This window comes from Clinocottus analis, unplaced genomic scaffold (assembly GCF_023055335.1).
Source record: "Clinocottus analis isolate CAN_PGR_092001 unplaced genomic scaffold, fCliAna1.0.p SCAF_6, whole genome shotgun sequence".
NCBI classification, from domain to species: Eukaryota; Metazoa; Chordata; class Actinopteri; order Perciformes; family Cottidae; genus Clinocottus; species Clinocottus analis.
In genome coordinates this window covers 15966229-15993920 of record NW_027176218.1, presented here as the reverse complement: position 1 = coordinate 15993920, position 27692 = coordinate 15966229, and the positions used below count along the sequence as shown (strand labels likewise).

Below are 27692 nucleotides of genomic sequence, written 5' to 3'. Positions count from 1 at the left end.
CCTTTGAAATATACTGTAGGTGGACGGCTCAACAACCTGTGCTTTACATTCCAATACAAGGAAAACCAGAAGAAGCTCCTGCTGCCCCAATAAACCACGACTCCAAACCAAGGAACTGTTGCCTTCTAATGTTTTTTATTTATTCTCTTTATTTCTGATTACATCTGAGAATGTTTTTCTGAGATAAATATGTATTCACTTATTCCCAGTAAGGAAACTCTTCACTCTGTTGAAGGGGAATCTCCATGAAGGTCAGCAGCAATGTAAAAATGTGATAGATGTTACACACATCCAATTAAGCTTCCTTAATAGAGCCATTTACCAAAGAAAATGCTGAATCACCGATATTAAGCCATCCTTTCTTCGCGGACACAACATGCCAAACACACCGCTTGGTTACATAAACAACAAGCCCGTGCAATACACAACACACGGGATCAGCTTGTGTAAAAAAAATCTGCATAATATGTCTGCCTATAAAGAGCACAAGCCTCGCTCATAACACCGTTACAGGCGAACCCATCACGCCTCGAAGTTTCCAAAGAGTATAAAAGTACTAAATCACCTTACCAAATGTGACATGCATAACACCGCGTAATACTTTTAAGTGCACGCATCTCGTCTCAGTCAGGAGAAGGAGTGATGGGGTCTGCGTCCGGGAGACGGCGGAGCACATTTTACGCACGGTGCCAGTCAGTCTGTTACACTTACACACCAGCGGCCAGATGAGGGAGACATACGGCTTCGGGACATGTCGAAGTATCCCGAGTAATTTTGATAAGATTTCATTACCTCTTTCTTCAACTGGAAATACTACAGAGCAAAGCTGCACCGCTGCGTTCGTCTGGCGAGAGCGTTCAGACGGGTTTGACGGGTCGAGAGAGGAGGCTGCGGTTCAAAAGAGGGGAATCCGGGTCCCGACTGTCTGTGTGTGTGCGTGTGTGTGTGTGTGTGTATGTGTGTGTGAGTGTGTGCTGGGCGTCTGTGATAAAGCGTGTGAAGCGACCAGTCCGTCAGTCAGCACTCAGTCATCCAGCTCCACATCACTCTCCGCTGAACTCCAGCTGTCACCCCGAGTCCTCCGCGCCTCCACGCGCTGCCCAGGTAAGAGAAACCAGCGATGCTGATGGACCCACGCGGCCTAATGTGCGAAAAGTGAGTCAGTTTAAGTTTCTGACGTGTCGGATTCTGATACAGATGCGTTTCCCTCAGCTGCCACTGTTAGCTCTTTTTTTTTTTTTTTTTTTTTTTTTTTTTGTAGGGGTGAAAAAGTAAGTAAACGGCGAGGGCGGAGAGGCGACAATTCGATATGTTACCGGAAACATTAGAAGAAGAAAAGAGCAAACGTGTGTGTTTACTGCTTCATATGTTGTGTGTACACGGGACCGTGAACACGTTCTGTTTATTGTGTTTTATTACGACCTTCTATTCATGTCATATTTAGCCACAACGTTTGTTTTTAATTCCATTTTTATATTTAATGATAGGCTTATTGAGAGCCATCAATTCCAACAATTAAGAAATTATAAATGTTTAGCTACACCGGACCTCATACAAAATATGGGCTGATGAAGTTGTGTGTGACTGAGAATAATGATGCATGGTGTCTGCATGTTGCAATGTGGCTGTTTGGCTCAATTCATTTAAATTGAAAGTTACACCGTTTACATCTGTAACCATATTTTTGAGTGGTCATGTTTTAGATAATGTCACCTTTTTTCCTTTTAATTTTTTTTAAATTTTTTTTACTGTCACCTGTACAGAGTGGCACGGCTACTTCCAAAGCCCCCCCCCCCCCCCCTTTACCCTCTGCCCCCCTCCTTCCTCCTGTTTCCAAATGCTCTCCTTTGAAGCGATGATGCCCCATCTGTCATATGTGAGCAAAGCGAGAGCATGCTCTGCTCTTCTCAATTACTGAATTCTCCTCATGCCAGCTCCGGTGGGACAGGAGGAGGAGCAGGTGGGTGGCAGTCAGTTCGATCAATCAACATGAAATATTCAGCTTTGAATATACACATCATTTACTGCGGCTGCGGCTGTCCTTGTTAGAAACACCCCAAAAAGAGTTGGGGCGTCTGTCTGAAGCGTTTTGTAACTGGGACCATGTGTGCGCTGTGACACAATTCCTGATGAAAAATGGTGTACCTGTGTGTGTTCAGGTGACACTAAAAAAAACAACCTGTATAGCCTGTTTGGAGACTGAAATTATTACCATCGTAACTGAGAGGAAATTAGAGAGAGGGAGGGTGAGTGGATGAAACTGTATTTAATGTAGCGCCACAGCCGTTTTCTCATTATGCTGCAGTAAATTCATACAGCTTACATGACAAAGCTCTGCTTGGCAACTTTCTCCCCTGATAGAGGCACTTGTTTGAACATGAGGCTCATGATTTGAATATCTGTAATCCACGCTGAAATCAACAGGCCAGATGAACTTTTTGGCACCCTCTCACCACCACATTGAGTAGGATTTTCTCCCCCCGAAAAATGCCTAAGCTAACCTAGATTTAGGCTTAAAATCCCTTGAAAGGAAAGAGAGGAAAAAAGAGGCAAAAGTTATTTGATTTGTCTCTCCCATGCGGGCCGCAGAAATCCTGGAACTTTGAAATCTTATCAGAGAAAAATCTGAACCTTTCCAATCACTGAGAACTCTTCAGGAAACTTTTAATCTCCTAAGTGTCTGCCTTGTGATAATAATATCTCTGATGTTGCCTCATGAAATTTGCCCGAGTACCATGGCCTTAAGTATTTGAGCTATGAGGCAATACGGTGAAAAGCATAGCCCCCTCATATGAGAACACAACAGTGAATAATTAATATCCTTGCTCCCAATTCCAGGAAAACAATAGCATATTGTAGGAACACTGCACTAATTTAACTAGAGGAGAAGAAAAAAAAAAAAAAAACAGTCGACAACTTCGACAAAATGTGGAATGCGTCGCCATTGTTTTAAAGAATGTCTGCACGAGTTTTTGGTCTATTTATTGTAGCCGCTGTAGCGCCGCTCACTTTTCATACTGCCGTGCCGCATGTGTATGTACTGTAGTGTTGCATCCTGTATGATATTGTAGTGTATAATGTTGTTTGCCTTTGAGATTAATCAGAACCCATTAAATCCCCCTCTCTCACCTGCTGGCAGTATGTGAGGTGGAAGTGCACATGCAGGAAGCTATTTTCCACAGGCCTCCTCTCTTGGCTGTCAGCTCCCATTAAGGGGGAAGGTGTCATATCTGTAACACAGCTGAGTGCAGATGGCAGAGTGGAGGGGATGGCTCACCGATTTAAACAATGATTAATGAACAGAGATGGAAAACAAATTACATTGGACTATTGGAGGCAGGGAATTGTTTTTATGAAAATGTTAATTGTGTCTGCCAGGCTGATACCAGGAGTGGGGGAAGGGTGGAGTGAGGGCAAGACAGGGAGGCAACCAAGGGGCTACTGATAGGACGTCTACTACTCCCCTGGCTCAGATTATCGGCATGTCTCAGCATGCAATGTTTAATACCGTACCTTGGCTTTAAGACCTCTAATGTGCCATAACTTTCAAGGTTTGGCTTTTTACGATGAACCCCATGAAGAATTGTCGCCCACCACTGCACCAATTAGCGTTATCTTTAATAATAAGTGGTTGTAAGTGACGAGAGAAGGCGCCCTGTTCTAGTTGTAATTATTGCAGGCGGGTGCAGCTGCACTACTTAGGGAGATGATGATAATTATTTTTCTTTTTTTTTTTTTCATTGCGGGTTGATTATTTAAGAGCATCATACACTCATCAGAGTAATCAGGAGAGAGTGATTAGTGAAAATCCACGAGGCTAACAGCTGCCACATTAAACACTTGCCTCTGTTGCCAACACACAGAGTCAGAGCCCTTCCACAGGACAGAGACGAAACGAAAGCACTTCACCTTCAACTCCGCGACCACATGTGTTTGTTAGAAAGTCAAGGCTGAGGGCACGCCGAGAATTAGAGTAAAGAAGAGTGCCCCGTGAAAAGGCGTGTTGTTGTGCACCAAGGTCAATCTTCAACGCTTCAATTCACAAGTAGGAGCGCGCTGAAGAGGGAGTGCGAGTTTGATACGGCATTTTTGAAAGTGTGGGAAATAGAGACAGTTACTGCGCAGTGACCTTGCCCTCCTCCGGAATTGTGTCCTATTGTATTGAAAGGAGTGACCGATGAACGCTCTGGTGAGCGAGGGCTGTTGGATAAGGCCTGTGATCTAACACCCAATCCGACGCACCGTCCAAAAAACTGTCTCAATTAGAGGCGTGTGCCACGGCCATGTCCGGTGTTCATGCTGCGTTGCTTGCCACTGTGTAAGGCCTGCTAAACTAAGGGCTAATTCTCTTAGCCCAGATGTTGCCTGAGCACAGTCCTGGGATCCCACTGGGTTGATGAGCTCAATCAGTGAAATGATGAAAAGATGATTTTGTCCCTGTAATTACAGTGTGTAAACTACTTAGCTAGGATTGCAAAGGAAGTCATTTTCTAATTACGCTGGAACCCCGTTGTCTAATGGTGGATGTTTTGTTGTTTTAGAGAGCGCGGGAGAGAGACACAGAGAGAGAGAGGGAGAGAGAGGGAGAGAGCGAGAAAGAGAGAGAGAGAGAGAGGGATCGAGAGGAGAAATATCTATATGTGTGTGTGTGTGTGTGTGTGTGTTTGTGTGTGTGCGTGCGCGTGCGTGTGTGAGAAAGAGAGGCAGGAACTTCACGAGGGGTCTGTGCTCTGCTGCTGCGGCTGAAAAAAAGACCATCATAAGGCCAAGATGGCTGCCAAATGAGAGTTCATTGAATTATCAGCCCAGTTAATGTGCCTTGGATTATGCTCTTTGTTTGTCAGTTTTTTTTTCTCCTGTAGATGCCATAGCTTAATGAGATACTGTAAGTGGCATTACCAGACTCCTGCTGGGATTTTGTGATGACTCGTTTAATGACTTTTGTTTTAGTGCCTCCAAGTGCTTTAGCAACTGAAAGTAGACACATCTAGTTTTTCCTCCATTTTTGCCATCTCTTTGCAAATACTGAGCAACGCATAAGACAATGTACAAACAACAATATGCTTCCTCTTTAAATGATGTGGTGGCATTGGATGCTTTCCTTGCACCAGGGATGTGTGTGTGTGTGTGTGTGTGTGTGTGTGTGTAAGTGTATGTATTGGTGGGGGGGGGGTGTACTCTTCAAGAAAGCAAAACATGTCAGTACGTTGCGGACTGAAGAAGCTCCATTCTTTGAGATCTGCGTGAGTTCTGTTAGAGCTGGCTGCCGTCCTGCGGGCTCAACCATCTGATGCAGCTACACCATGTGGATAGGCTTCTCTTGTGCAAGGCATCCCTTACGCACCCCACACTGTTAACACACCCCGTCGTACGCCAAAGCTTTGTTTGTGTCCAGAAAGAACAGGTGGTCTGTGCAAACAAGAGCAACTGTTTACACATTAGTGATTTAAAATACATTCTATATGCACATGCCTGCGTATGCGTGCGTGTGTGTGCGTGTGTGTGTGTCTGTGCGTGTGTGTGCGTGTGTGTGTATGAGAAAAAGAGACAGCATGCGGTGCATTTGCATGGGCATGAGGGGGACGAGTTGAGGAGACATTGTTGATATTTCTTCGCTGCGCGCTGTCTGTGAACTCCATTGAAAGCATCGGGGGAAGCTTGTGCATACACATGTTATATATGACACACACACACACACACACACACACAGTAATAAGCTTAGGACACAGGACTTTACATGAGGACATTCTCACATCTTTTTTGTTTGCATGAATGTGATTTATAAACAGTTTCCCATCTGAGAGACTGTCGGGAAAGTTGATCAATGTTGTCCACCAACTCATACAGGTGCAAACACAGCTGGTCACCACTAAGCAGACATGCAGTTTTTATGCTCTGCAGCTTTAAGAATGTTGCCAGAGCAACTTGTTTTCCATGAGTTGCCTTCAATGCCTCCAATCTGCATTAGTGAATGAATACACAGAATGAATCGAAAGCCCCCTTTCACTAAACATGTGAAATAGCTGACTCCCAAATAACATCACATCACCGCTGCACCACATGCACGCCAGATTTATTTTTACAGGGCACGAGCCAGATTTTTGATAGTTGTAAAAGGAGTGGCATAGATTTACTGCATCCACAACAAATGTGTATGTATTCCTTTATGAGTTCTTTAGCTATTACTCACAAGGAGCTAGTTTGTCAGTGCTGTGTGTGCTCTTTCTGTGCTCTGTACTCCCGCAGTAATGAATGGTGCTGGTTAGACTATTCTGTCTCCGTCAGGCTTTTGGGGGGCCTACAGAGAAGCTCCTATAGGGTTTCATTAATCTGGCTGTCAGAAAGTATATGGGTGCTATCTTTTGTACAGGTCATGGTGGGCAGCTGTGTTACCACTGCCCTCTCCCTTGTTCTGGCTCTTCATCCCCTGACAGGGCAGTCCACAGGATGGTTGGCTGGCTGATTTGGTGGGTGGGCGCGTGGGTTGAAGCGAGACACAGAGGGCATAATGCATGGCATGGGACTTTAACTGCGTGCACATGCGCCTGCTCCGTATGAATGAATGAAAATGTTGTCAGATGGGAACTGGGATAGTCAGAGAATTCCAGGAATGCGCAGGAAGGCTCTTGTTATGTGATTTAGAAGTAGGCAGAAACACCACAAATAATCGGTGACCTCAACACACCACGCACACTGTATGAAGTGTGAGGGTAATGTGTGTCAATAGTTTGTCATGCATACAGCCACGCATGACGAGAGAAATCAGGAGAAATACTAGTTGAATTTCTCATCTTGTCTTCTTAGTTAGCCAACAAGCTCAACTTTAATTCATCAAAAATAAACAGCCTTTCTGTTTTCTGATCATCTGAACACCAGAATATTTCAGGATTTTGCTCTCCCATGTCACGGGAGATTGCCACTCTAGTATAATCCTGTTATGTGCAATAAAAAAGAAAAGCAATACATGTATAGCACCTGACTTTCATGTGATGTATGATGTGGGATGTATGTCCAGAATGCCCACTTGTGTTTCCTCCTCCCTTATAGATAATCTTTATTTCAGGTTATATTAGATGGATCACTAAAACTGTTGGTTGCAGGCTCATGCAGCAATCTGTGGTGCATTCAGCTTTCAGCTTAACCATCCACATAAATTATTAATGCTTTTTAACTGCTGTTAAAAAGAAATATGAAATATGCACTTCTGATCTATAAATTTCATTCCACTGTCACCGCTCCATGGATTTACAATATTGCCCATCCATCCTAGCTGACAATATGCTGCAACTACAAAGTGAAAAGATTACACTTCCACCCTCCTGTAGATTAAATACTGAAATACAGAGTCCTTAGTCTGACTGCAGTAAAAATAACTGGAACCATGTTTGATATTGTCGTATCCGAAATCATCCAGAATGCACAGCTCCCATTCCTGGTTTAATTGTGTATGTGTCACTTTTTTTTTCCTTCTTTTATTGGCTGTGCTAAATCACACCTGCTCCTTTTTCGTGTACGCGTGGCCACACCTAAGAGGTGCTACTGTGACACGATGCTTAATAACAATCAAGCCTCTCTCAATCTGCACTCTGACGGAGAAACACCTGATGGTCCTGCATCCCACTCCAACAATTCCTCCATAACCTAGTACACACACACACACACACACACACACGCACACGCGCGCTCGCGTGCCCACACACACGCATGCGATGAAGGTTTTATGCCTCTGTCTTATGCTTAGTTAATCAGAAGAATACCACTTTAACAAATATGAAGTGGATCTGGTGTATGCTAATATCCTCTGCTCACTTTCTCCCTGTCAGATATGATTAGGTCAGGCCCGTTTCCTTACATTGATCTCAGTGCAGAGCAGACAGGCTGCTCACACCAGCCATGGCTGCAGGCACGCGAGCTCTTTATCTGTTTGGTTTGGTATATTTTCATGACTGATTCAGGTTGCTATGGACCATAGGCAGCAGCAGCAGCAGCAGGTGGCTCAGACTCGCTGTCAGATATTTTATCTTGAAAGCCTTTATTTACATTAAATCTAGTAGTCGTCTTTGATTCAGGTTGTGTTTAGTTTTGGGTTGCTCTTTTGTTAAGTGCCTCTTTCATGTTCTCATTGAACCGGCCTTTGCCACAGTTAAGGAAGAGCACACATGCATTCCTTAATAGTTAAGTTTATTACTTTATTTGACTGGAATAAAGCATATTAATAACATTTCTGAAGGTATGCCAGGGTAATTTTCATCTGTTTTCCCCAGGCAGGCAGTTTTTAAAAGCACAGATGTCGGGAATAAAAGCGTTGGAAATTTAATCGATAAAAGCGGTGAAAAAACTTTGCACTACATAAAGAGAAGAGAGAAACTAAAACACACAGAATCAACAGATAGCATGATAAAATAATGTCAGGCCTGGTGAAGTCTGTGTACTATGTACAGTGACTACAAGCAGGAGCGTCTCTTACACAATAAACCGATACTGAGCCGATATCAGACTTGAACAGTCTAATATCTCAATCTGCACTCTGACGGAGAAACAAAGCTAATCAGTTCAATTCAATTTGATATACTTTATACTATATATTTATATCCTGGAATGTGTTGCTCTTTCAAAAAAATAGCTACTTGGATTGTAATTTATGTTCATTTTAAATATGTTTTGCAAAGTAGCTGGTTAATTATTGTGCTAATAAACAATTCAGTAAATGTATATCTTTGCATTTATTTGTTAAATGTTTTACAAAGTTGATAAAGCAAAGCTTTTGAGCTTTGTGTTGCCAAACACGCACAATAATGATCCCAGTCACTTCTGCTCAGTGAGGCTTACAGCATTATTAATTAATTAAATGCTGGTATTGGATCAGTTCTCTGTATCTCCGATACGCGACGTCCAGGTATCACTGTCGGGGCTGAAAAAGCCAGATTGGCGCATCGCTGCTTTACACAATAACGACAAATAAGACAAAACAAAACACCTCACTGTTCTCGTGTTCACACTTTTCAGTTCTAATAAACCAGGCTCTTAATGTTGTGGAGAAGGAATGGTTGCTGGTTCTTACGTTACTTTAATAAAAGAAGTGCACACACAACTATTCAATAGTCCAAGTTATTTGATGCTGCAGATGCATAGCCATTTGAAGTTTAGCTTGATCAATCATTATCGATCGCATGCAGCCGTCAAATTGGATACACTGTACAATATTACACATCCAAGGCTCCGGTACAGTAATGACATTAATAGATTCAAATGCGATAATAGCTGAAATGACCGTAATCCTTGGGAGTGGGAGGCCGGGGAGGGAAGGGGGGGGCATCCTTTGCTCCTCCCTTTGTTTTGGTGCTCAGGAATAGTTAAGGAATATGAAGTGGATCTACTGTATTATAATTCAATTTACTTACTTTTTCCCCCTGTCAGATATGATTAAGCCAATAGCAGGTTACATTGATTCTCTGCAGCTCAGAGCAGACACGCTGCTCACACCAACTACTGCTGCCAGCCTGCCAGCTTTTTATCTGTGTGGTTTTGTGTACATCATTTTCATGACTGACTGAGGTTGCAGTCCAGGATGATGTAAGCCTGTGTTAATTCAGTGTGGACAGTGCAGGCTTTGTTCTGTGCCCTTTGGTGCTGCACTAGAGCTGTGCAGGGCTCGCTTATGTGACCTCTACCATTGTAGCGCGATGTGAATTTGAAGCTTTGTTTTGCTGCTGCAGTTGAATCAAAAAAAGAAAAGGAAAAAAGAGGGAAGCTTGGCGGGGGAGAAGTGAAGCATATTTTAGCTTTCCATTTGAATGTTCTTCCTTTAACTTTAGTTAGCATTTTTGCATCATCAAGTTGTTTATTTCCCTTAGTACTCCTGTGACATAATTATCCGGGTAAAGGTTTTATTCAAATATGCAATAGACCTGCTGAAAAAGCTTAACTTTAATCTTTTTTTTTTTAAGCGCAGATTTGTGAAATGCAAAGGAAGGGCAAGTAGAAGCAGTCTTTGATGTTTGTGCTGCCTTAGTATTGTGTGTCAGTACAAAATGAGATCAAGACAAAGATTCTCACCTTACCCTTTTAGTAAAGATGAGATATTTGTTGAGAAAGCCTTTGTGGTTAGACTTAATCAGCATTTTCACAGTCTCTAACAATAATCTAAAACCACAAGTATACATTAAGACAGGATGACGAGAGTCAGAACTTACTTTGCTCCATTTCCTGACCTATTTGTGGTGCATCACTGGCATTATACAGCAGCTGCAAAAGTACATATTTACATCGTTAATTGACAGCTCAGAGCCCCTCTTACATTATACTCACGTGTTCTTGATCTTTTTGAGCTGGAAGTTTTTGTGTTTTTGAATAATGTATTTGTTTTGGCAGAATTAGAATAACCTTATGTTCCCTTTGCTTTCTTTTTAGATCTGGGCTACAACAAACAGACATTTCATCTGAACAGCATGAGTTCACATCCTGTTTCAACTGAATAAGTGCAAACAGTCAGCAGTTCGCTGGTAACCTTCCGATCGTCCCACATACACACCCCTGACCACCATACTGTAACATCAGCCAGTGCCTGAAAGGACAGCTTCATTACCCCGTCCACCCACCCAATTAGGAGCCAGATGGCGCTTCTGGCCAATCAAATCATGGATGCAAGAATTCTCAGCAGCATGAACGGGAGAGCGGAGCTTTCCCAGTTCTTGAGAGTCACCAATCAAAGCATCGTCTCCCAGGTCAATTCCACCCAGGATGACAGTCGGAAGAACAGGAAGTATCCCTGCCCGTTGTGTGGGAAGCGCTTCCGCTTCAACAGCATTCTGTCGCTTCACATGCGCACACACACCGGCGAGAAGCCCTTCAAGTGCCCGTATTGCGACCACAGGGCTGCCCAGAAGGGCAACCTGAAGATACACCTCCGTACTCACAAGCAAGGCATTCTGGGTAAAGGCCGTGGGCGAATTAGGGAGGAAAATAGATTGCTTCACGAGCTTGAGGAAAGGGCAATAATAAGGGACAGGCAGACGCGGGCTGGTCATATCGGCCAACAGCAAACATCCAATATAAACCAACTTCAAAAGCCACAACTGTTACAGACTCTCCCACTACAGCCCCCGTTCGTAACCATCTCGAGTGCTGCAGAGAGCCAGCCACACACATCCACTTCTCCGACAGTGACTCCCACCCATGATGATCCCATCCAGGCCCAGCCCGTCGGCTTCCGCTGCTCATTCTGCAAGGGAAAGTTCAGGAAGCAGCAGGAGCTTGAGCGCCACATCAGGATTCTACATAAACCCTATAAATGCACCTTGTGCGAGTTTGCGGCCTCACAGGAGGAGGAGCTCATCGGCCACGTTGAGACAACGCATATAACTGCTGATTCGGGGTCAGGGCAGAGGCCCGCCACGGGGACCGGCGACAAGAAGAGGCCCGCTGGCGAATTCCCCTGCGAGGTGTGCGGCCAGACATTCAGCCAGGCCTGGTTCCTGAAGGGTCACATGAGGAAACACAAGGACTCTTTTGAGCACTGCTGTCAGATCTGCGGCCGTCGGTTCAAAGAACCCTGGTTTCTCAAGAACCACATGAAGGTCCACCTAAACAAGCTGGCCGCCAAGCGCAACCTCCCTGCTGAACACGAGTCCTCCGTTAACATGGAGAACCTGGCACAAGACCACCAGAGCAACCTCTACTCACAGTACATCACCCGCATTCACAACAGGTTCCTCACGGCTGAGCGAGCCGACCATCAAGAGTATAACCAGCTGCTTGCCACAGCTGGCGTTGACATGAAGGTGAGGGAGATGTTGGGGAGGATGATTTCCTCAGGTCCAGGCCCTCTGACAGATGCAGAGAGCTCCTCCTTACTGGGTTTAAATCATCTCCACCCTCCACTGAGCTCCACTGGCATGGACTATCTGCAGAAGGTCATGTCTAACAGAGATGCACTCAACAGCAGCAGCAGCAGCAGCAGCAGCTACTCAGGGTGGCAGATCATGACACCAGGGCTGCCCGTTGAACAGCAAATGTTCGGTCTTAAAGACCAGCAGCAGAGCTCCTCCTACCTGCCCGAGAGATGTCTTCCTGTAGACGACGGAAAAGTGTGTCTCGGCGACCCGGACGCTAAGGTCATCAGCAGACCCGGGAGCCCAGGCGGCGCGAGCCGGCAGGGGCAGAAAGACATCGTCACAGAGACGGGGAGCTCCCACTCTGGCAGCGGCCTCGAGCATCGACCGCAATCTTCTTCTCCGGCTACAGGTAATTCAGTCATGGAAAGCTCCGTTTTCTGACGTTTCCGATACATGTGAGGATAGCAGGATAATGTATATGAAATATATATATTTTTAGGGTTGATTGAATGACACTGTATCAATTGCATTATGGGAACCCTGAGATCCGGTGTTTATGGAGCTTGACATCATATGAATATTTCTTCTTCTGTTGCTTCGGTTTCAACTCTTATTTATTTAATTTTTCTAAACTTTATTTCAATTTGTAACTTTATTCTTTGGACATTTTCAACTTTAATTGACTGTAGAGACGCGGAGAGGACATGCAGGGAGAAAGCCTTCGTCACCCGGATTCGAACCAGAACAGTTTGTCTTGCCTTATTAACATATTGAACCACAGTTTCTCAGGTCTTTAAATCATCTTCGAATATCACAACAAAGGATACAATCTGTGCATTTCATAATCTTGTCTGTATGTTTTCATTTTAAAATGGAAAGATAGTAGCAAAGTGACAGCTGTGGCCTCGTCTTTCTTCCCACTTGGTGTAGGTGGACATGAAGCGCAGGGTCAGCGACACCACCACAGATATTACTGTCATCCGCAAGGACTTTGTCTTCCTTTAAAAGATAATGGCATCATGTTGAATTGTAGGGATAATTAGTACCCTCTATTTTATATCCGTCACATCCCCACCCCTTGCCTACGGGGGCACAAGATGTTAATGCATGCCATCTGGTGTTTTTAATGATTTGATATATACCACCCAGTGATTTTTATGATTTGATCTACCACCTGGTATTTTTATTGATAGTCTTCTGTTCCACCTGGTGATTTGGATGATTCGGCTCTCTGGGTAAATGTCTTTCTTGTCATGGCATCCTGCTAACATGTTATCATGAGCCTAAATTACTGCTATAACAGCGTTGTTAAGAGAAGAAAAATAAATCCAAACTTTTGTTCTGTTTCTTCATCAGCTTACGGCCGTGGTTAATTTCCACTGGAGTGCTGCTGTTATGTACGTCCAAGTCTGCCGCGCTCTTGTGGGATTTGATCCAGCATCCTCTTAAATGATGGCCGTATAGCAGAGATAAATGGATCAGGTCTAATCTCATTAGATGTTTTGTTTTCCATATTGTAGACACATACTGGTATCTGCATATTTACATGTAAATGCTCGCCGTTTATGGCCAAATCCCTCTCTGGTTGCTCTTTAAGAAACATATTCAAGCTCTGTTGTTTTTACTTTCCCTCTTCTCCCCTATCTCCAAGACCATACGGTGTCACTTCCAGAAACATTTATGATAGCGGGCTAGCTGAGGATTTGAGTGCACACAGTTCTGGGATGGCACATTCAGTATCAGACTCTAATTTCAGTCAATATTAAGCATGGAAACTAATTCATTGTAAAGGTCAGGCGTCATTGCTTTAGTCAATGATGGATCCGGCAGGCTCTCGCTCCCCCTCTCCTCCTCTCCTCTCTGTTCTTAGTCTTGTGTAATGGTAGACTCACTCTGGGGGCTTAGCACCGCATTGTTTAGCTCTGACAATATATCCCAGAGACCTCTGCAGCTGCTCCCTGCGCTCACAATGACAGATTAATTAACACAATCACACGCTGCTGGCCCTGGCTCAACACACAGGTCTGCTGCGGGACAGATAGGTAAATCCTACACATATGGAGAACACGCACCACTTGATGAGGGTTTAATAACAGGGATAAGTTTTTTCGGAGGTGGGGGGTTGTAACTGATCAAGTCTGTCTGCCTCGATGGTTGGACGTGGAGGAAGAGAGAGGGAGAGAGTGAGTGTTTTCTAATTCAGGAGAGCAGAGATGCTGAGGAAGAATTACCACTGCCAGATGTTCAGCTTGAGGAACATTGATTAGTCCAGAATTACTGGCTGCATTATTCATAGTCAGCCTATGGTGGTCATGAAGTTATTGATGTTCTCAATATGGATAGCAAATATAGTACAGTCATGGCTGTCAGTGTGAGAGACGGCGTCTTTGCTCGATACATTCCAGATACTGTGCTGGATTTAGATTTTTAACTACAGAAGCCCAGCATTTGAAATTAGAAATTGCATTTTGATTTCAATGGAAGGCGTGTGTCAGGAATTACTCCTCTCGATATCTCACCAGGACTGATTTGAAAATGCACTTTGACTTTAATTATAATCTGAGTATAAGACTAACGACTCTTCTTAAAATGATAAACTAATGAAGGGTGCACGCTTCAGGCCTCTGACCTACATTGGACCAGTTAGATTCCTGCTCAGAATAAAAACATGCTTAACAAACATAAAATGCTCTGACAGTTATTAATTAGTCCCATTCAATACTCTTAACCTTAAGGTCAATGAGCAGACACCATGTAATGATGTTGTCCCCACATGTGTTTTGTCACTTTTTCCTTGCTTTTAAACTTATTTCACTGCAAGCGCTACAGCTAAGAAATGATAAGCGTCTGTAAAGCTGTGACTGGTAATGTGAGCAGTGGTTTACCCAGAAACACAGATAAAGCAAGCTGCTACAGAGTGTCACTTTCCACTTGACTGTTCCAGTTACATCCGTCTATTCTTTGTGATTGCTGACAGTAAAAGCATCTTTTAACCAAACGGGTCCTTATCTAACTCGGCCCTGCGTCTTGCTCAACAAATTCAGCTCTTACTCAGAGATCACAGCCTGTCTGACTGGTTTGTTGAAACTGATTACCTGTTGGCTTTTCTGTCTCCCTCTCACTTCTGTCTTTTAATCCTCTTTTTAATTATTATTGCAGATATGAGGCTCAAATTAAGCTCAAAATGCTTGTTTTCCTAGCATGCAGATAAAAAGATTTACCCAGGGAGTTCTGAACACCTGCCTTGAAATATTGTTCCACCATCTCCTGAATGCCATTTGGCTTAATTGACTTGGAAACGTCCCAAATGCGTCATTGACTATGTGGTCTAATTAATATTAATAATATATGCTATTATAAACATCAAAGAACATCTGGTGCCCCTGTTTTTCTCACCAGTCTTGTGTGTTACTCCCTCTCCCTCTCTCCCTCACTCTGTTTCATCTTAAACCAAACCAGCCACCATGTATCTCTGCTTTGCATTTCAGGTGCTTGATTGCATATATAGAAAGAGCCAAAACCTGACTCTATATAGAGTTTGAAATCTACAATACAACTGCCAAATGCCTATGTAAGCATATATGTGAGCCTGTGATTGCATTGACGGTGATGTATGGTTGTAAATCTTAAAGCTTATTTCCATATGAAATGAATCACTTGTCCAAGCCCAGCTGCAGGTTTTTTTTTTTTTCCATAGACAGGGCTCACTTGAGGAATTTATTAATTAATTTATTTACCTTTCTCCTCTGCCTTTCACATCCAGTAAGGGCGGATAACTCATACGCATCACTTCATTAGTTGCTCTGTGTTAGGTGAGAGAGGCTGGGGTTTGTAATGATGCAGTAATTGGAGTTTTGGTTGATAAATCTAAGCTCTAAAATTACTCCCCTCACATAATGTGAGCCTCGGCAGTGTAAGTAAATCTTAAACTGATTAAGTTAGCATGAACCAAGCAATCACAAAGATGGCACCCGTCCAAATGAAGAGAAGAAATAGACAGAGTCTTCCCTCTTTGTATTGTTTTACAGCTCTCATGTCGGCTGGTAAATGGGTTTAGGAAGGTCCACACTGAAAGATGAGGTCAGATATATGTTTTCTAGATCCAAAGCTGGCCGGTAATGTCATCGTAATTCAAGCCACAGAATAATTGAGATGTATGGCGTGTCTGACATGAGTTCCATTAAGCTGTTTGGATTTTTTTTTTAAATTTCTTACTGGAGACAAGGGTGTGGCACCGTTGAAGTCTCTTTCCCGCTCTCACACAGGCACGCACGTCGGCACGCGCATTCAACACACACACACACACACACACACACACACACACACACACACACACATCAAATCAAACACACTGTACTCACTGTAGACACACAAACAGTGCAAGCAGAGGTGACTGCCTTCAGTTCAGGGGCATGGATTTGCCATTTCAGCAGTGATCTTTCAATTTCATTAGGTTCAGCTATTATTTAGGTAATATGTGGGCTTTATTTTATGGTTTTTGTACGTTTGAAAAGTCAAAAAGTCAAAACCAGCCCTCCTTTTACTGCCAGTCACCTCACAAAGGTGTTTTTTTTCTATTACTGTTGGAAACAAAGTGAAGTAACAACTACAGATCATTAGATCTGGATTTACCTCAGAGAATTACCTCAGGGTCAAATCTTGAGGTTTATGAAATTGATATTTCTCTGGTGGGGATGGATCACTGTTGTAACTCAGATATTAGAAGAACAATAAGGCATCACTATGCATAGAATTAAATTAATGGTGGTGGGTTTATCTCCCAATCCCAGACGCATCCCTAAAAGACACAGTATAATGTATGACCTGACCTTCAAATGCCAGGAGAGTGTTGGGCAATAAACTGCCAATATTTGTGGCTTAATGGCGTCGGATGACTTTTACTGTAATTGGAATGGCAGCGAAACAGCTGGGCTGTTTAAAGACAGTGCAAGGCTGAGGTCTCAGACAATCACTAACTCAAAATGGTCACAGGGAGTGTGTTTAACCCTGGAGGGAGTTTCTTTGATAGCTATAATGATTAAACTGTAGGTAAACAGAGGGAAGAAGACATTTAAATTACCTTTAATTAAAAGTTATGGTGAGCAGGATCAAATCGTGTTTCCAGATGGATATTTTTCATCGGCTAAAAGGAGAAAAATTACCCCTTGTCATTCTCCACAATAATACACTTTGTACTTTTTGAATTATGGCTCCAACACACAATTCTTCACAAGTATGAAGCAAAAATAAACTCAGCCACAGTACATGGTGCGGTTAATCAGAACTGCTCACATGTTGGACTTCGTTATTTTTGACTGGGGAACCCACTTACTGGTTTTGATGGAATGAGGTTCTTGTCTGCGACATCTGCCTTGTTCTACTTGCTTTGAATTTGACTGTTTATTATTTCTGGAAGAATCTTGTTTGGTGTTAACATCTTTGGGTGTATTTATTGCACATGGTGGTGGCGTCCATACTGTAAAATGATGGATCACTGGAGCTGAAAGCTGATTACAAGCTTGATTTACTGCAGGGCAGCGCTTAAATCATTCAACTCAGCCTGGTGTGGGATTGCAACATTTTTCATGTTTAGACAACGGTTGTTGGTACATACTTTTCTCAGAACAGAGTGCTCAGTATGACTCATAAACACACAGTTTCCTAATTTGATTTGGATTGTGTTGTGTCTTTGCTGCTTTTTTCTGTGTTAGGTGAGAAAGTCTACAGGTGTCCACTCTCCAGCGACTACGCCGCTGCACAGACAGCCTCCCTTGGCTTCCATCTGGATCGCTACCACTTCCCCCACTGGCAAAACAGCAGGGATCTTTCTTCTCCACTGCAGCCCACCAGCAGCAGCAGCAGCTCCAGCCCCAACCCCAACCCCAAACTCAGACCCAGATCCAGGGAAGACTGGAGCCCAGCCCACTATCTTGGTCTGGAGAGCCATGGTGAAAACGCCCTGCTCATCAACAAGCAGCCTGACCTCACTGACAAAGAAGCAAGTGTCGAGGGCTCTTTATCTGCTCAGACCAGGAAGTCCCAGTATGAGCCTTTAGATTTGTCTGTCCGGCCAGATTCTGTCATGTCTCATTCAGGCATGTCTCCGGCTGTATTGGTCCAGATGTCTGGGGTTTTCAGTAATGGACTCTCCTCCTCCATTACCCGCCGGCTACAAAGTTACTCTAACGCTGCAGCTGAACTTGGCGTAAAACCTGCATATCAGTGTGACCTTTTGGTGCAGGGAACAAGAGAAGAGATGAACGCACAGAACGCCGGCTCCACAGGTCACGACGGTGAAGGTGAATTCGAGAAATCAGAGCTCGGGAGGGGGGACGAAAATGATGCCAAGTGGAAGATGCTGAAAAGTACTATCCTCGAGCCTGAGGAGCAGGGGCAGGCTGATTTCCAGAGTCCTGGAGAGAAGAAGCACGACAAGCCCGGACGTTGGGGCAGAGCTGTGTCTGAATCTCCCATCTCCTCTCTGGAGAACTTGACTCCAGGACAGGCGGATCAAGTCCAGCACCAGGGCGGCCTGCTCTCCTTCTTCAGATCCCAGGGGAGCCTGAGCGCACACAAAGGCGGTCTGAACGACGTTGGGAACATGGAGAAGGATGTTGCATCAGGTGAGCATGTATGTTAAATTCACCTGTCACTGTTATCAAGATTAAGCCCGAGCGGCCTTAGGTCTTCGAAGGCATCTACTGCCATCTAGTGGACACAAGCTGGTCTTTGCGCTTTAAAAAGAAATCTGGTTATCTCCTTGTAAACGCATTGTACCACCCCATCCGAATGTGATAGACCACTGCAGATGGCCATATGACAACATTACAGTTGGCTTACTTGTTTCTAAATATAAATGGCTGACTACCACGCGTGACATTGTCAACCCAAGGATGATTTAACAAAAAAAAAGTTTTTGTCAGTATCTCCACCATCATCACCTGACAGGAAGTGTAAAGAGTGAGTGTGAGTGTGTGAAAAAATCAAGCCAATTACAAACAACACACCTCCTTTATACATATAGCACTTCACCTTTTTTTTCTTTTTTTTTCTACATTTTGTATCTCTGATCTCAAATGAGGACCAAAGAAGACACAGGTGTGTGGCACTGATTACCCTACACTTTAAAGGATGATATAATCTCCTTGTGTGATAGGTTACAAATCACCCAAACCAATGGAAGCTCACTGATGGAGAGGCTTAAAGTCTTGTGCTGGTGTGATATGCTCGCTGAGTGCAGATTTAATAATGCTGTCTCTCAAGAGAGGGAATCCAACAGCTGGGGTCTTTGATATGCATGTATTATGAGTGCAACATGATACACCTTCCCTCTGATCCCCCTCTTATTCAGAAACTCAATATGTTCATGTGAAAGACAGGAAAGTGCCTGTCAACTCCATTAGGGATTAACATCTGTTCCCTTTCTTTATGATTCGAACAGCAAGATGTAGTTTTCCTTTTGATTGTACAGATGGTTATAATAATATGTCGAAAAGCGCCCCTCTCCTTCAACTCCTGTCATGGCCATCGCACTGTTCTTGTTTCTTTCTTGCTTTTATCGCATATGGAATTGCTTGAATTACACAAAAACAGATCGGCATTGAGAAACTTCACAGTTCAAATTCCTTTAAAAATCTAGCGACAAGTTACATTTTGAAAGCATTTTCTTTGACCTCGTACCACAAATTATTCTGTGACCATTGCTTGTGTTTCGAAGCAATCTGACCAATGTATTATTTTTCTTGCTTTGAGTTATTTCAAGCATCCCTTTGGTTTGCTGCAGATTGATCCTCCATATTTGTCTCTCTCCCTGAGGAGGAAGATGTCATTGACACATTAAACACCTGTCAGTCAAACTGGACACTGAGATGAGTAACTGACATTGAGAGTCCATTGAGTGTCCTCTAAAAACTGAACTAAGCAGGTGGCCCGGCAGGCTGTCCTGTCTGCAGCGCTGACCAGGTGGCTTTGTCACGGGGCTGTCTCCTGTTGCCCCCATCCTCTCCATACTGTATGGCACGTCGAGTGGCATGGTGACATATTGCCGGGCAGTTTGGACATGGAGTGATGTGTTTGTGATGACAGTTCAGGTCGGCTCCAATGTGCCAGCAGTGGTAATTGGCCAGATGGTGACCTCTGGTTGAACCTGTCTGCATGCTCATTAGTCTCACTGAGCCCTCCCTTGTGTGTTAAACAAAAACGCTCATCTCCTGCACTGCTTTGACTAAACCACTAGATGGCAACATTTACCACTCTAACGGTTAAGCTGCGGTAAAACCTCTAAATGTTTCTGAACCAGGTATTATGGCATGCTTTCATTATTCACAGGCACAAATAGGGCAACTATTTTTGAGAACACAGTCATCTGGCGCCACGGGTGCCTCAAGGTGTATTTAACTTTAAACCAGTTAACCAGGAAAATAAACCAGCTGTGTCTCCTGCAACATCAGATCAGGCCTCTCAGACGCATGAGAACAAGAGAATATGAGAAGATCGATAAAGAAAGGATTAAGAATGAAAGAACAACGGAGGACAGAGAGGAAGAAAAGGCCCTGATTTGAAAGGTTGAAAGGGGTGAGTCATTACCTCATTGTCTGACCTCTGCATACCCTCCGTGGAGAGGTTGACAGAGAAAGAGAGAAAAAGGAAAGAGAAAAGGAGTGAGAAAGATCACCATAGATGGAGATAGATGGAGCGACAGCGAGGTGAAAGAGGAGCGGTAGTGCGGCTGTCTCCATGAGCAGATGTCGTTTGAGGGCAGCGAGAGGGCAGCGCGGCCAGCCTTTGTGCCGTGCTTCTCCCCATAGAGATAATGAAGGGTGGAGCATTGGGAAGGATGTGCAGTCATCACTCACTGTCTGTGTGCCATCAGAGCTCAGCCCTCTGTCATCCGTCACCATTCAGCTCCTCTGGCCCCCGTCGGCCCCGCCACTGTCATCATGGTCATTATCTCAGCCTATGACACACAACCACAACACACTCTCACCGCAGACACACACGCACGCACACACACACACACACACACACACACACACACACACACACACACACACACACACACACACACACACACACACACATGCGGGAATTCATGCGTACAGGTGCAAACATATACATGTGTAAAAGCTAACGCATATATGCACTAAAGTAAGTAGGTTATGGTATTACATTTATATAGTGACTATACAATATTTGAGTTTGAATGCCAATACCAAACTAAAATTGGAAATTTTGAAATGAACATCCAACATGTGCAATCAGTAAATATATGTTTAAAGCAAGGGGTTTCAAAGTCTTAGACTGTGGGCTAGTCTCAACCCCTGGATGCCTATGGGGTCATGATTATGGTATTTGATCCCATAAACACTCAACAATTAAGCAAAGATAGCCCAATATTACTGTTTGACATGACTTCTGATTACGCAAAATATATGAAAAGAGGTCGGTCCCAAGGCTTTTTTTCTACTGGGAAAAACAGGTAAAATCCTCAAAACCTCAGTATCTCTGAACTATCTCTTTAACCAAATCACACACATTCTATGTGATCTTCTTTTGACAACTAATGTAATAGCGAATGTATGATTTTCTTCTTTTTCACTGAAAGTGTTCGGAACGTACTTTGAAAACCTCAAATTTGTAGAATATAGTCTAACCAGATGTTTACAGCCTGCTACTGTGCTCCTGATACATTTTGTTTAGTAACACAATATTGGGAGGACAGTCACAGCTCTACTTATGGCAAGAGACAGCTACTAACTTGTACCGAAAGGAATAGTTTGACATTTTGGAATATATGCTTTTTTAATTTTCTTGTTTACAGTGAAATAAGAAGACGCCACCCTGATATTGTATACATTAAACATGAAACTACAGCCAGAGGAAGGTTAGCATAGCTAGCATAAAGCTGGAAACAGGAAGCCTAGCTCTGTCTGAAGTTAAAGAAATCTGCCTGTTAGCACCTCTTACGCTCACTAAAAAATGCATTATATCTCCTTTGTTAAATCGGTACATGAACCTGAGAAGTAAATTGGTACTCCATGGTTTTTACAGAAAGCTACATACTGGACATTTTATTTGCTAAAAAGACGTTTAAGGAGGCAAGAAACACAAGTGGTCAAATGGTTATACGGTTTTCAAACAAACTCAGAGGTTAGCTTAACTTCTTGAAGAGACTAAGGTGAAGGATGGAAATACAACCCAAACTGTCAGTTGTTAAACATCCATCACAGTTTATGACTTCCTGGTTCATCTTTGACCGAGCATACATGCTGCAGTTGTGCAAGTTTCCTGTGATTTTCCAAAGATAATCTGGCTGTACTGTTAGCTTGTTTACAATCTGTCTGACTGCCCGTGTTTCTTGTCTGACTTCGTTATAGTGATGTTGCCGTGTTCCCAGATCTCAGCAATAACTCTGGTGAGTATAATGTTATCATAACAGATGCAAATGATGGCCAAAATTACACAAGACCCAATTTGTAATAAACCAGAAATGTCCCTTAATACAATCCAATGTCAGTATTACACAGAGTCAAAGTCAGTAATCACTCATTCTGTTCTTCCTTCACTCTTTCTCTCAACACCACACAATTCCACCCCTCTCATTTCCTGTCCAGTCTATTTTGTGCATCCGCTTGTGTGTATGTGTATGTGTATGTGTGTGTAGGTGTGTGTGTGTGTGTGGTGTGTGCGTGTATTTGTATTTGTGTGTGTGTGGCTGGTCTGAAACTGTGGCTCGAGCCTATGAATGGAGGATCATGTGGTGAAGAGATGGATGGCTCTGAGCCCACTGCTGTCTTCTCTAATTGTAAAATATTAGTTACATTAGACTGTGGCCTGTGATTAATGGAACTTATTTGGAGGTTGCCCTCTCTTGGACCTCCCCTCTCCTCTGGTGGGAGGGAAGAAAGAACAGCAGACCCAGAGAGACGATGGGGGAGAGAAAGAAAGGCGAGGGGGGTGACAAGCAGGGCAACAAGCGACTGATGCAAACGTGAGACCTTTTGGCTTATTATTAACTGACTTTATGAAAGTGTAATGGGCTCCGGGATTGGTCACATCGTCTGAGTGCATTTACAAGATTTTAACAAGATTGAGGTAAATCACTTTAGTCTCTCACGTTACAATGGATGTGTAAAATTTGGGAACGTGGGATTTTTCTGCTCCCTATATATATATATTTTTCATGACGGCAAATTTAATACATGAGAATAAAAGATGCACAGAATCAGAAATGTACTTTTTTTTCTGTCCAGAAAATGTCCTGTTTTCCCCACTTCCATTATTTGAGGCTTGAAAAAGAGACAGTTGAGTTTAACACCACAAACTGCGCTTACCTGGATTTTAACAAAGCTTTTATTTTACAATTGATCCTCCCAGGCAGCTCCCCCTTCCTCCCTCAATAAGACTACTCCTAAACACACACACACACACACACACACACACACACACACACACACACACACACACACACACACACACACACACACACACACACACACACACACACACACACACAGCCCTCTGTGCCATCCTGATGATATTCAGATGTGTCAGGCCTTATCCTCTCTGACTGGTGTGTGAATGCCTGTGTGTGTCCTTTACGGCCATCAGGTTATTATACACCAACAGATGGAGCATTACCTTTTATTGCTCACACCGTCTGTGAGTTTTCCCACTTTCCCCCCCAAAAACACCTTTTTTATGTAGATGTGAAAGTGAGTGTTCAGCTGCGTACAGCTGTCTCTGCTCTGATGAGGAGCATGATAGAGAGGAAGAGGCGAGGGCGGGGTGAAAAGGCTGAGACAGCCCTCAGTTTTTGGGAAGTGATGTCGAATGACATCAGCACATAATGGTTTACTGTAACCATGAATCACAGAGAAACACATTAAAGTGTTAGACAGAGGGGAAAAGAGAAAGTCATTATATGAAGTAACATCTCAGAAATAGCACAGCAGTGAACAAGGACACATGACTGTCGAGGTAGACAGGTAAATGAGTCATCCAGCACAGTTTTTGTTTTGATCCCAGCTCCACCTTCGGGCTTTGGTGTCGTGCTGATTTTTATTGAGGTCACGTAAACTTCTGGAAGCTATTAACGGTATGCTTTGTTGTTTGTGTCTTAAAGGTATACTCCGTACTTTGTCGTGTAGATTTACATCATTTGTAGCGGAGTTGTGTAGCGGGCGCTAAAGAGGGGGACAGACAGGAAGTTTTGGCATGCCTTGCCTCCCAGCTGCAGACGTCTGTCATTCCTCAACTCAACACTTGTGTGTGTTTATTTGTGTGTGTGTGTGTGTGTGTGTGTGTGTGTGTGTGTGTGTGTGTGTGTGTGTGTTTGTTGTGAGCAGGAAATATGTTACAATGACTTAGAACTTGCTTTCATAAGAAAAAACCTGTCAGCCCATGATGTGTCACAGTGTTATGAGAACACATTTTTAGACTGTTACTTTATTTGAACATTTTTCTACAAACCCACAGTGACTCTAGGCCACTGTAACTAATAGGGAACTTGTTTGAGCCCCATTGAAACACCAATGTGTCTGTGTAGCGTTATTTTCTTCTCCATTTTAGAGGCTCAGTTCAAGTTGAACTTCTCACTAACATCTGGTCCAGACAACTGGAAAACATGACCTGTCAGAAATGATATTTAATATCCAGAAGACTCAATCTCACCGCGCTCATTTTCACAAAGCGTCTCCTTGATCAGCACCCTGCAGTACTACAAAACTTCACTGACTGTTTTGTTTTGGGCCAGAGCTGTTGGTCTGTTTTTTCATCTGACAGGCGCTCAGTGGTCAGCTGGGAGAAGGTTTGAGCTCTGCAACTGTAATAAATCTGCCTTCTCTGTCTTTCCCAGCTCGGAAGCCATTCCAGTGCAGGTACTGCCCCTACAGCGCCTCCCAGAAGGGCAACCTGAAGACCCACGTCCTCTGTGTCCACCGCAAGCCCTTTGACAACAGCCTCTACCCCGACCGCCGCCTCCGGCGCTCGCACACGCCCCAGAGGCCCTCCAGATTGCCTCAGAGCATCACGGGAGATAATCTCGCGCCAGGAAGAGACCAGATCGGCATGACATCACTTTGTGGGACTTGACGTTGTCACGGCAACAGCAGAAACAGACATTTATGATTATTGTTTTAGCTTCACCTCAAAGGGGTTCGAATGATTGAAATTGTAAAAAAAAAAAAAAAAAAAAAAAAAGAAGAAGAAAAAAAAGAAAAAAGAGTTAACAACCAACCTTGATGTACATTCCAGTGTTTACTTGAAGAGCAACAGTACGTATTTATCTGTAGCAAAGAAGCTGCCTATAATAATAATAAAGTCCGTTGTGATGTGAAAGTGTAGCGAGGGTATTTAGTGCCGTTCATTTTGTCAGAATTGTCCAAACGATTTACTTGTGTTTACACGCATCTATCAGTTCAACACTTGTCCGATAGGGAGAATGTACCGTGCCTGCCCAAAGCACTTGTTCTTTCATCCAGTAAATACCCTGTGTTACATTTTTGTAAATATCGCTCGATTTCCCTTCCAGTCCAGAAGTCTTGTCTATCTGTCAGGATACGGTGCCAGATGTTCGGGCTTTAATCGCAGCAGATGTAATGAAGTAGAATGTTGCACATCGGAGCTTCCATTTGTTCTGGATTCCACTCCAGGGAGAAAGCCTCTCTCACATATAATTATTGCCCATTAACTCCTATGCTTCATGCCCTCGTGCTGGAACAATGCTCAATTAAGGGGAACCAAGGAAATGGAAAAACTGCAGAGATGCATCGATAGTACATTCAAATCCTTTTTTTCTTACGTTTTTTTGTAAATTGAGTGGAACCAGCCATGTGTGTATGTACCAGATCTGCCCACTAGTAAAAAAAAAAAAAATAGGCCCAATCAACACGGCTATTGTGTGCTGCCACTGCCGTGTATGGTAATTTTAGCATGATCTGAGCTGCCTCAGCCTCCTGTGCCAAAAGCCTGCCTGTACACCCAGAGATCACCTTGGGCAGCTGTGTGCCTGTTCAGCCGGGGCCTTGTAGCCACAGCGTTGTGACTTTGACTGACAGTCGGCCTGACAACTCCATTCAAGCGCCACCTGCTAGCTGTCAATCAGGGTGGCCATCCTGGGGCTATTGACGGAGCTGTCAGCCTGTGTGAGATGTGTCTGTCAAAGCCCACCCACTCTGCCACTCTGTCTCCCTGCCTGGGCAGTCTGACATTCGTTTACTGTCCCCTTTCCATCCCGTCCATCTCGCTCTCTTTCTACCACTCTGTGTCCGCTCGTCTCGTCCCTGTTTCCCTTCAGAGACACGCCAGCCCCTTAATCCCCGATCCAATCACAGATTCTTTGGGTACACGTTTGTCATCCTCAAACCCTCTGGTTTTTGTAATGGACTGCTCGACAAACACTTCGGCAGGTGACTCAGGCCTGATATACATGCGGTTTTATCGCTGCTTCATGTGTTTTTGTGTACGCCGTCAGCTACCACGCCACTGCCACCGTTTCTTTCTCTCCTCTCGTTTCACCCTCACTTTCTCTCCCTGCCCTCTTCATCCTCCTCCTCTTCATCTGCTCGCTCGACTCTTCATCTCTCTGGCTGACAGGTGACAAGGTCTGGGCCTCCAGCTGACTGGCTAATCGGAGACCTGTCATACCTGTCAATAGTTTTTTCAGCGCCACGCCGGGCCAGATCAGGCCAGACCAGACCAGCCTGCGAGTTGACCAAGGGCACCGAGTTTCGTGACGATTTGAAGAAATGTTCCAAAAAACTCACAGCGTTGTGGAAATTCTGTCACTTGTGCCCCTCCAACAGCCCTCTGGATATGGATCATCCCTAAGGCCTCATCCCGTCAAACCTCCTAATTAAGCGCACTTTCCCTTAATGCAGGGCCTTTAATTAATGCAGGGGAAGTTTGTTAATTACTCCTAACGGTGATGAATGTTTTAGTTAACGTCTCACAACCGTAGTCAATGTCATACTCAGGCTCTGTAGCTGCTTCGCAAGGGCTCATCTTTCTAGCGTACAGCCCTGTTTTTCTCAGCACTCCCGGTGTTGTTTTACGTTTGAACTCAAGGACTCATCGTGTCATCGCTTTATCTCAAAAGGCAGTTTGCATGTGATCGGGTCCTGTCATGCCTCCACAGTCTGATTGGCTTGACAGACACGTGAAATACACAAACGCAGAATTCCCGTATTTTATCCACCGGAGCTTTGGCTCACCTTGACCTTTTTGCTGGGAATGACATCCTGTTTACCTGCAGTAAATCAATCCTCATTCTCTGACACCTATAAATAACCCTTCTCTGGAGAAAAGGCGGATATGCCATCTCATAGTCTCTCTGATGGCCTGGGTGTTATCTATCAACCCCGGATCAGAATCGTCTCATTTTTTGATTGATATTAAGTGAAAGGCTGAAAGTTAAGTTTAAAAAAAAAATGCAAATTGGCTCAATAGACATAGTCTTTCTCACTTTTGTTCTGTCTTTCTTTTCTTTCCATTGTGAAAACGATCACCATAATATTTTGTTCTCTTCTTGTTTCCGTGTTCTCCATTCCCCTGATTGTTATCCCTCTCATTATTATTACTATTTACAGTTGCTTATCTGCAGACCATTTTTGAGGTCTCTTTCCCAACCTCATCAAGAGAGGCGGGCCATGTACAGCTAATCAGCCTGAATAAGTAAAGGAAACAGTTTGACAGGCCAGGTAATGAGAAGTAATGAATCACTAATCACAGTCTCTTACAACCCTTGGAGCACAGATGAAAAATTAAAGGTAATTAGCTTGCACAGTTGTGAAAACAATATTTAAGACTGTTGGCATCACATAGCACAGACTTAACAGATTCTCTCCGCCGACAACATAC

At 43.8% G+C, this 27692-nt stretch overlaps 1 protein-coding gene across 4 annotated transcripts; it reads left to right on the top strand.

Annotated features, from left to right (window-relative positions):
* Positions 1 to 811: 811 nt before the first annotated feature.
* LOC137804185 (zinc finger protein 536-like) lies at positions 812 to 25026 on the top strand. Of its 4 annotated transcripts, none has more exons than XM_068603266.1 (5): positions 812 to 1104; positions 10411 to 12243; positions 17546 to 18457; positions 22211 to 22248; positions 24691 to 24842. In XM_068603266.1, exons 2-5 carry the CDS (start codon positions 10614 to 10616, stop codon positions 24748 to 24750), a joined length of 2640 nt encoding a protein of 879 aa, XP_068459367.1. In that variant the 5' UTR covers positions 812 to 1104; positions 10411 to 10613; the 3' UTR covers positions 24751 to 24842. The 4 variants fall into 4 exon arrangements, with proteins under 4 accessions (XP_068459367.1, XP_068459369.1, XP_068459365.1 ...); XM_068603268.1 differs by having other exon boundaries at positions 17546 to 18465; positions 24691 to 24737; XM_068603264.1 differs by lacking the exon at positions 22211 to 22248 and having other exon boundaries at positions 24691 to 25026.
* The last annotated feature ends 2666 nt before the right edge of the window (positions 25027 to 27692 follow it).

Coding starts and splice junctions, on each gene's coding strand:
- LOC137804185 (XM_068603264.1), top strand. CDS start 10,614: ATGGCGCTTCTGGCCAATCAAATCATGGATGCAAGAATTCTCAGCAGC. Junction 12,244..17,545: donor ATCTTCTTCTCCGGCTACAG/GTAATTCAGTCA, acceptor TTTCTGTGTTAG/GTGAGAAAGTCTACAGGTGT. Junction 18,458..24,690: donor GGAGAAGGATGTTGCATCAG/GTGAGCATGTAT, acceptor TGTCTTTCCCAG/CTCGGAAGCCATTCCAGTGC.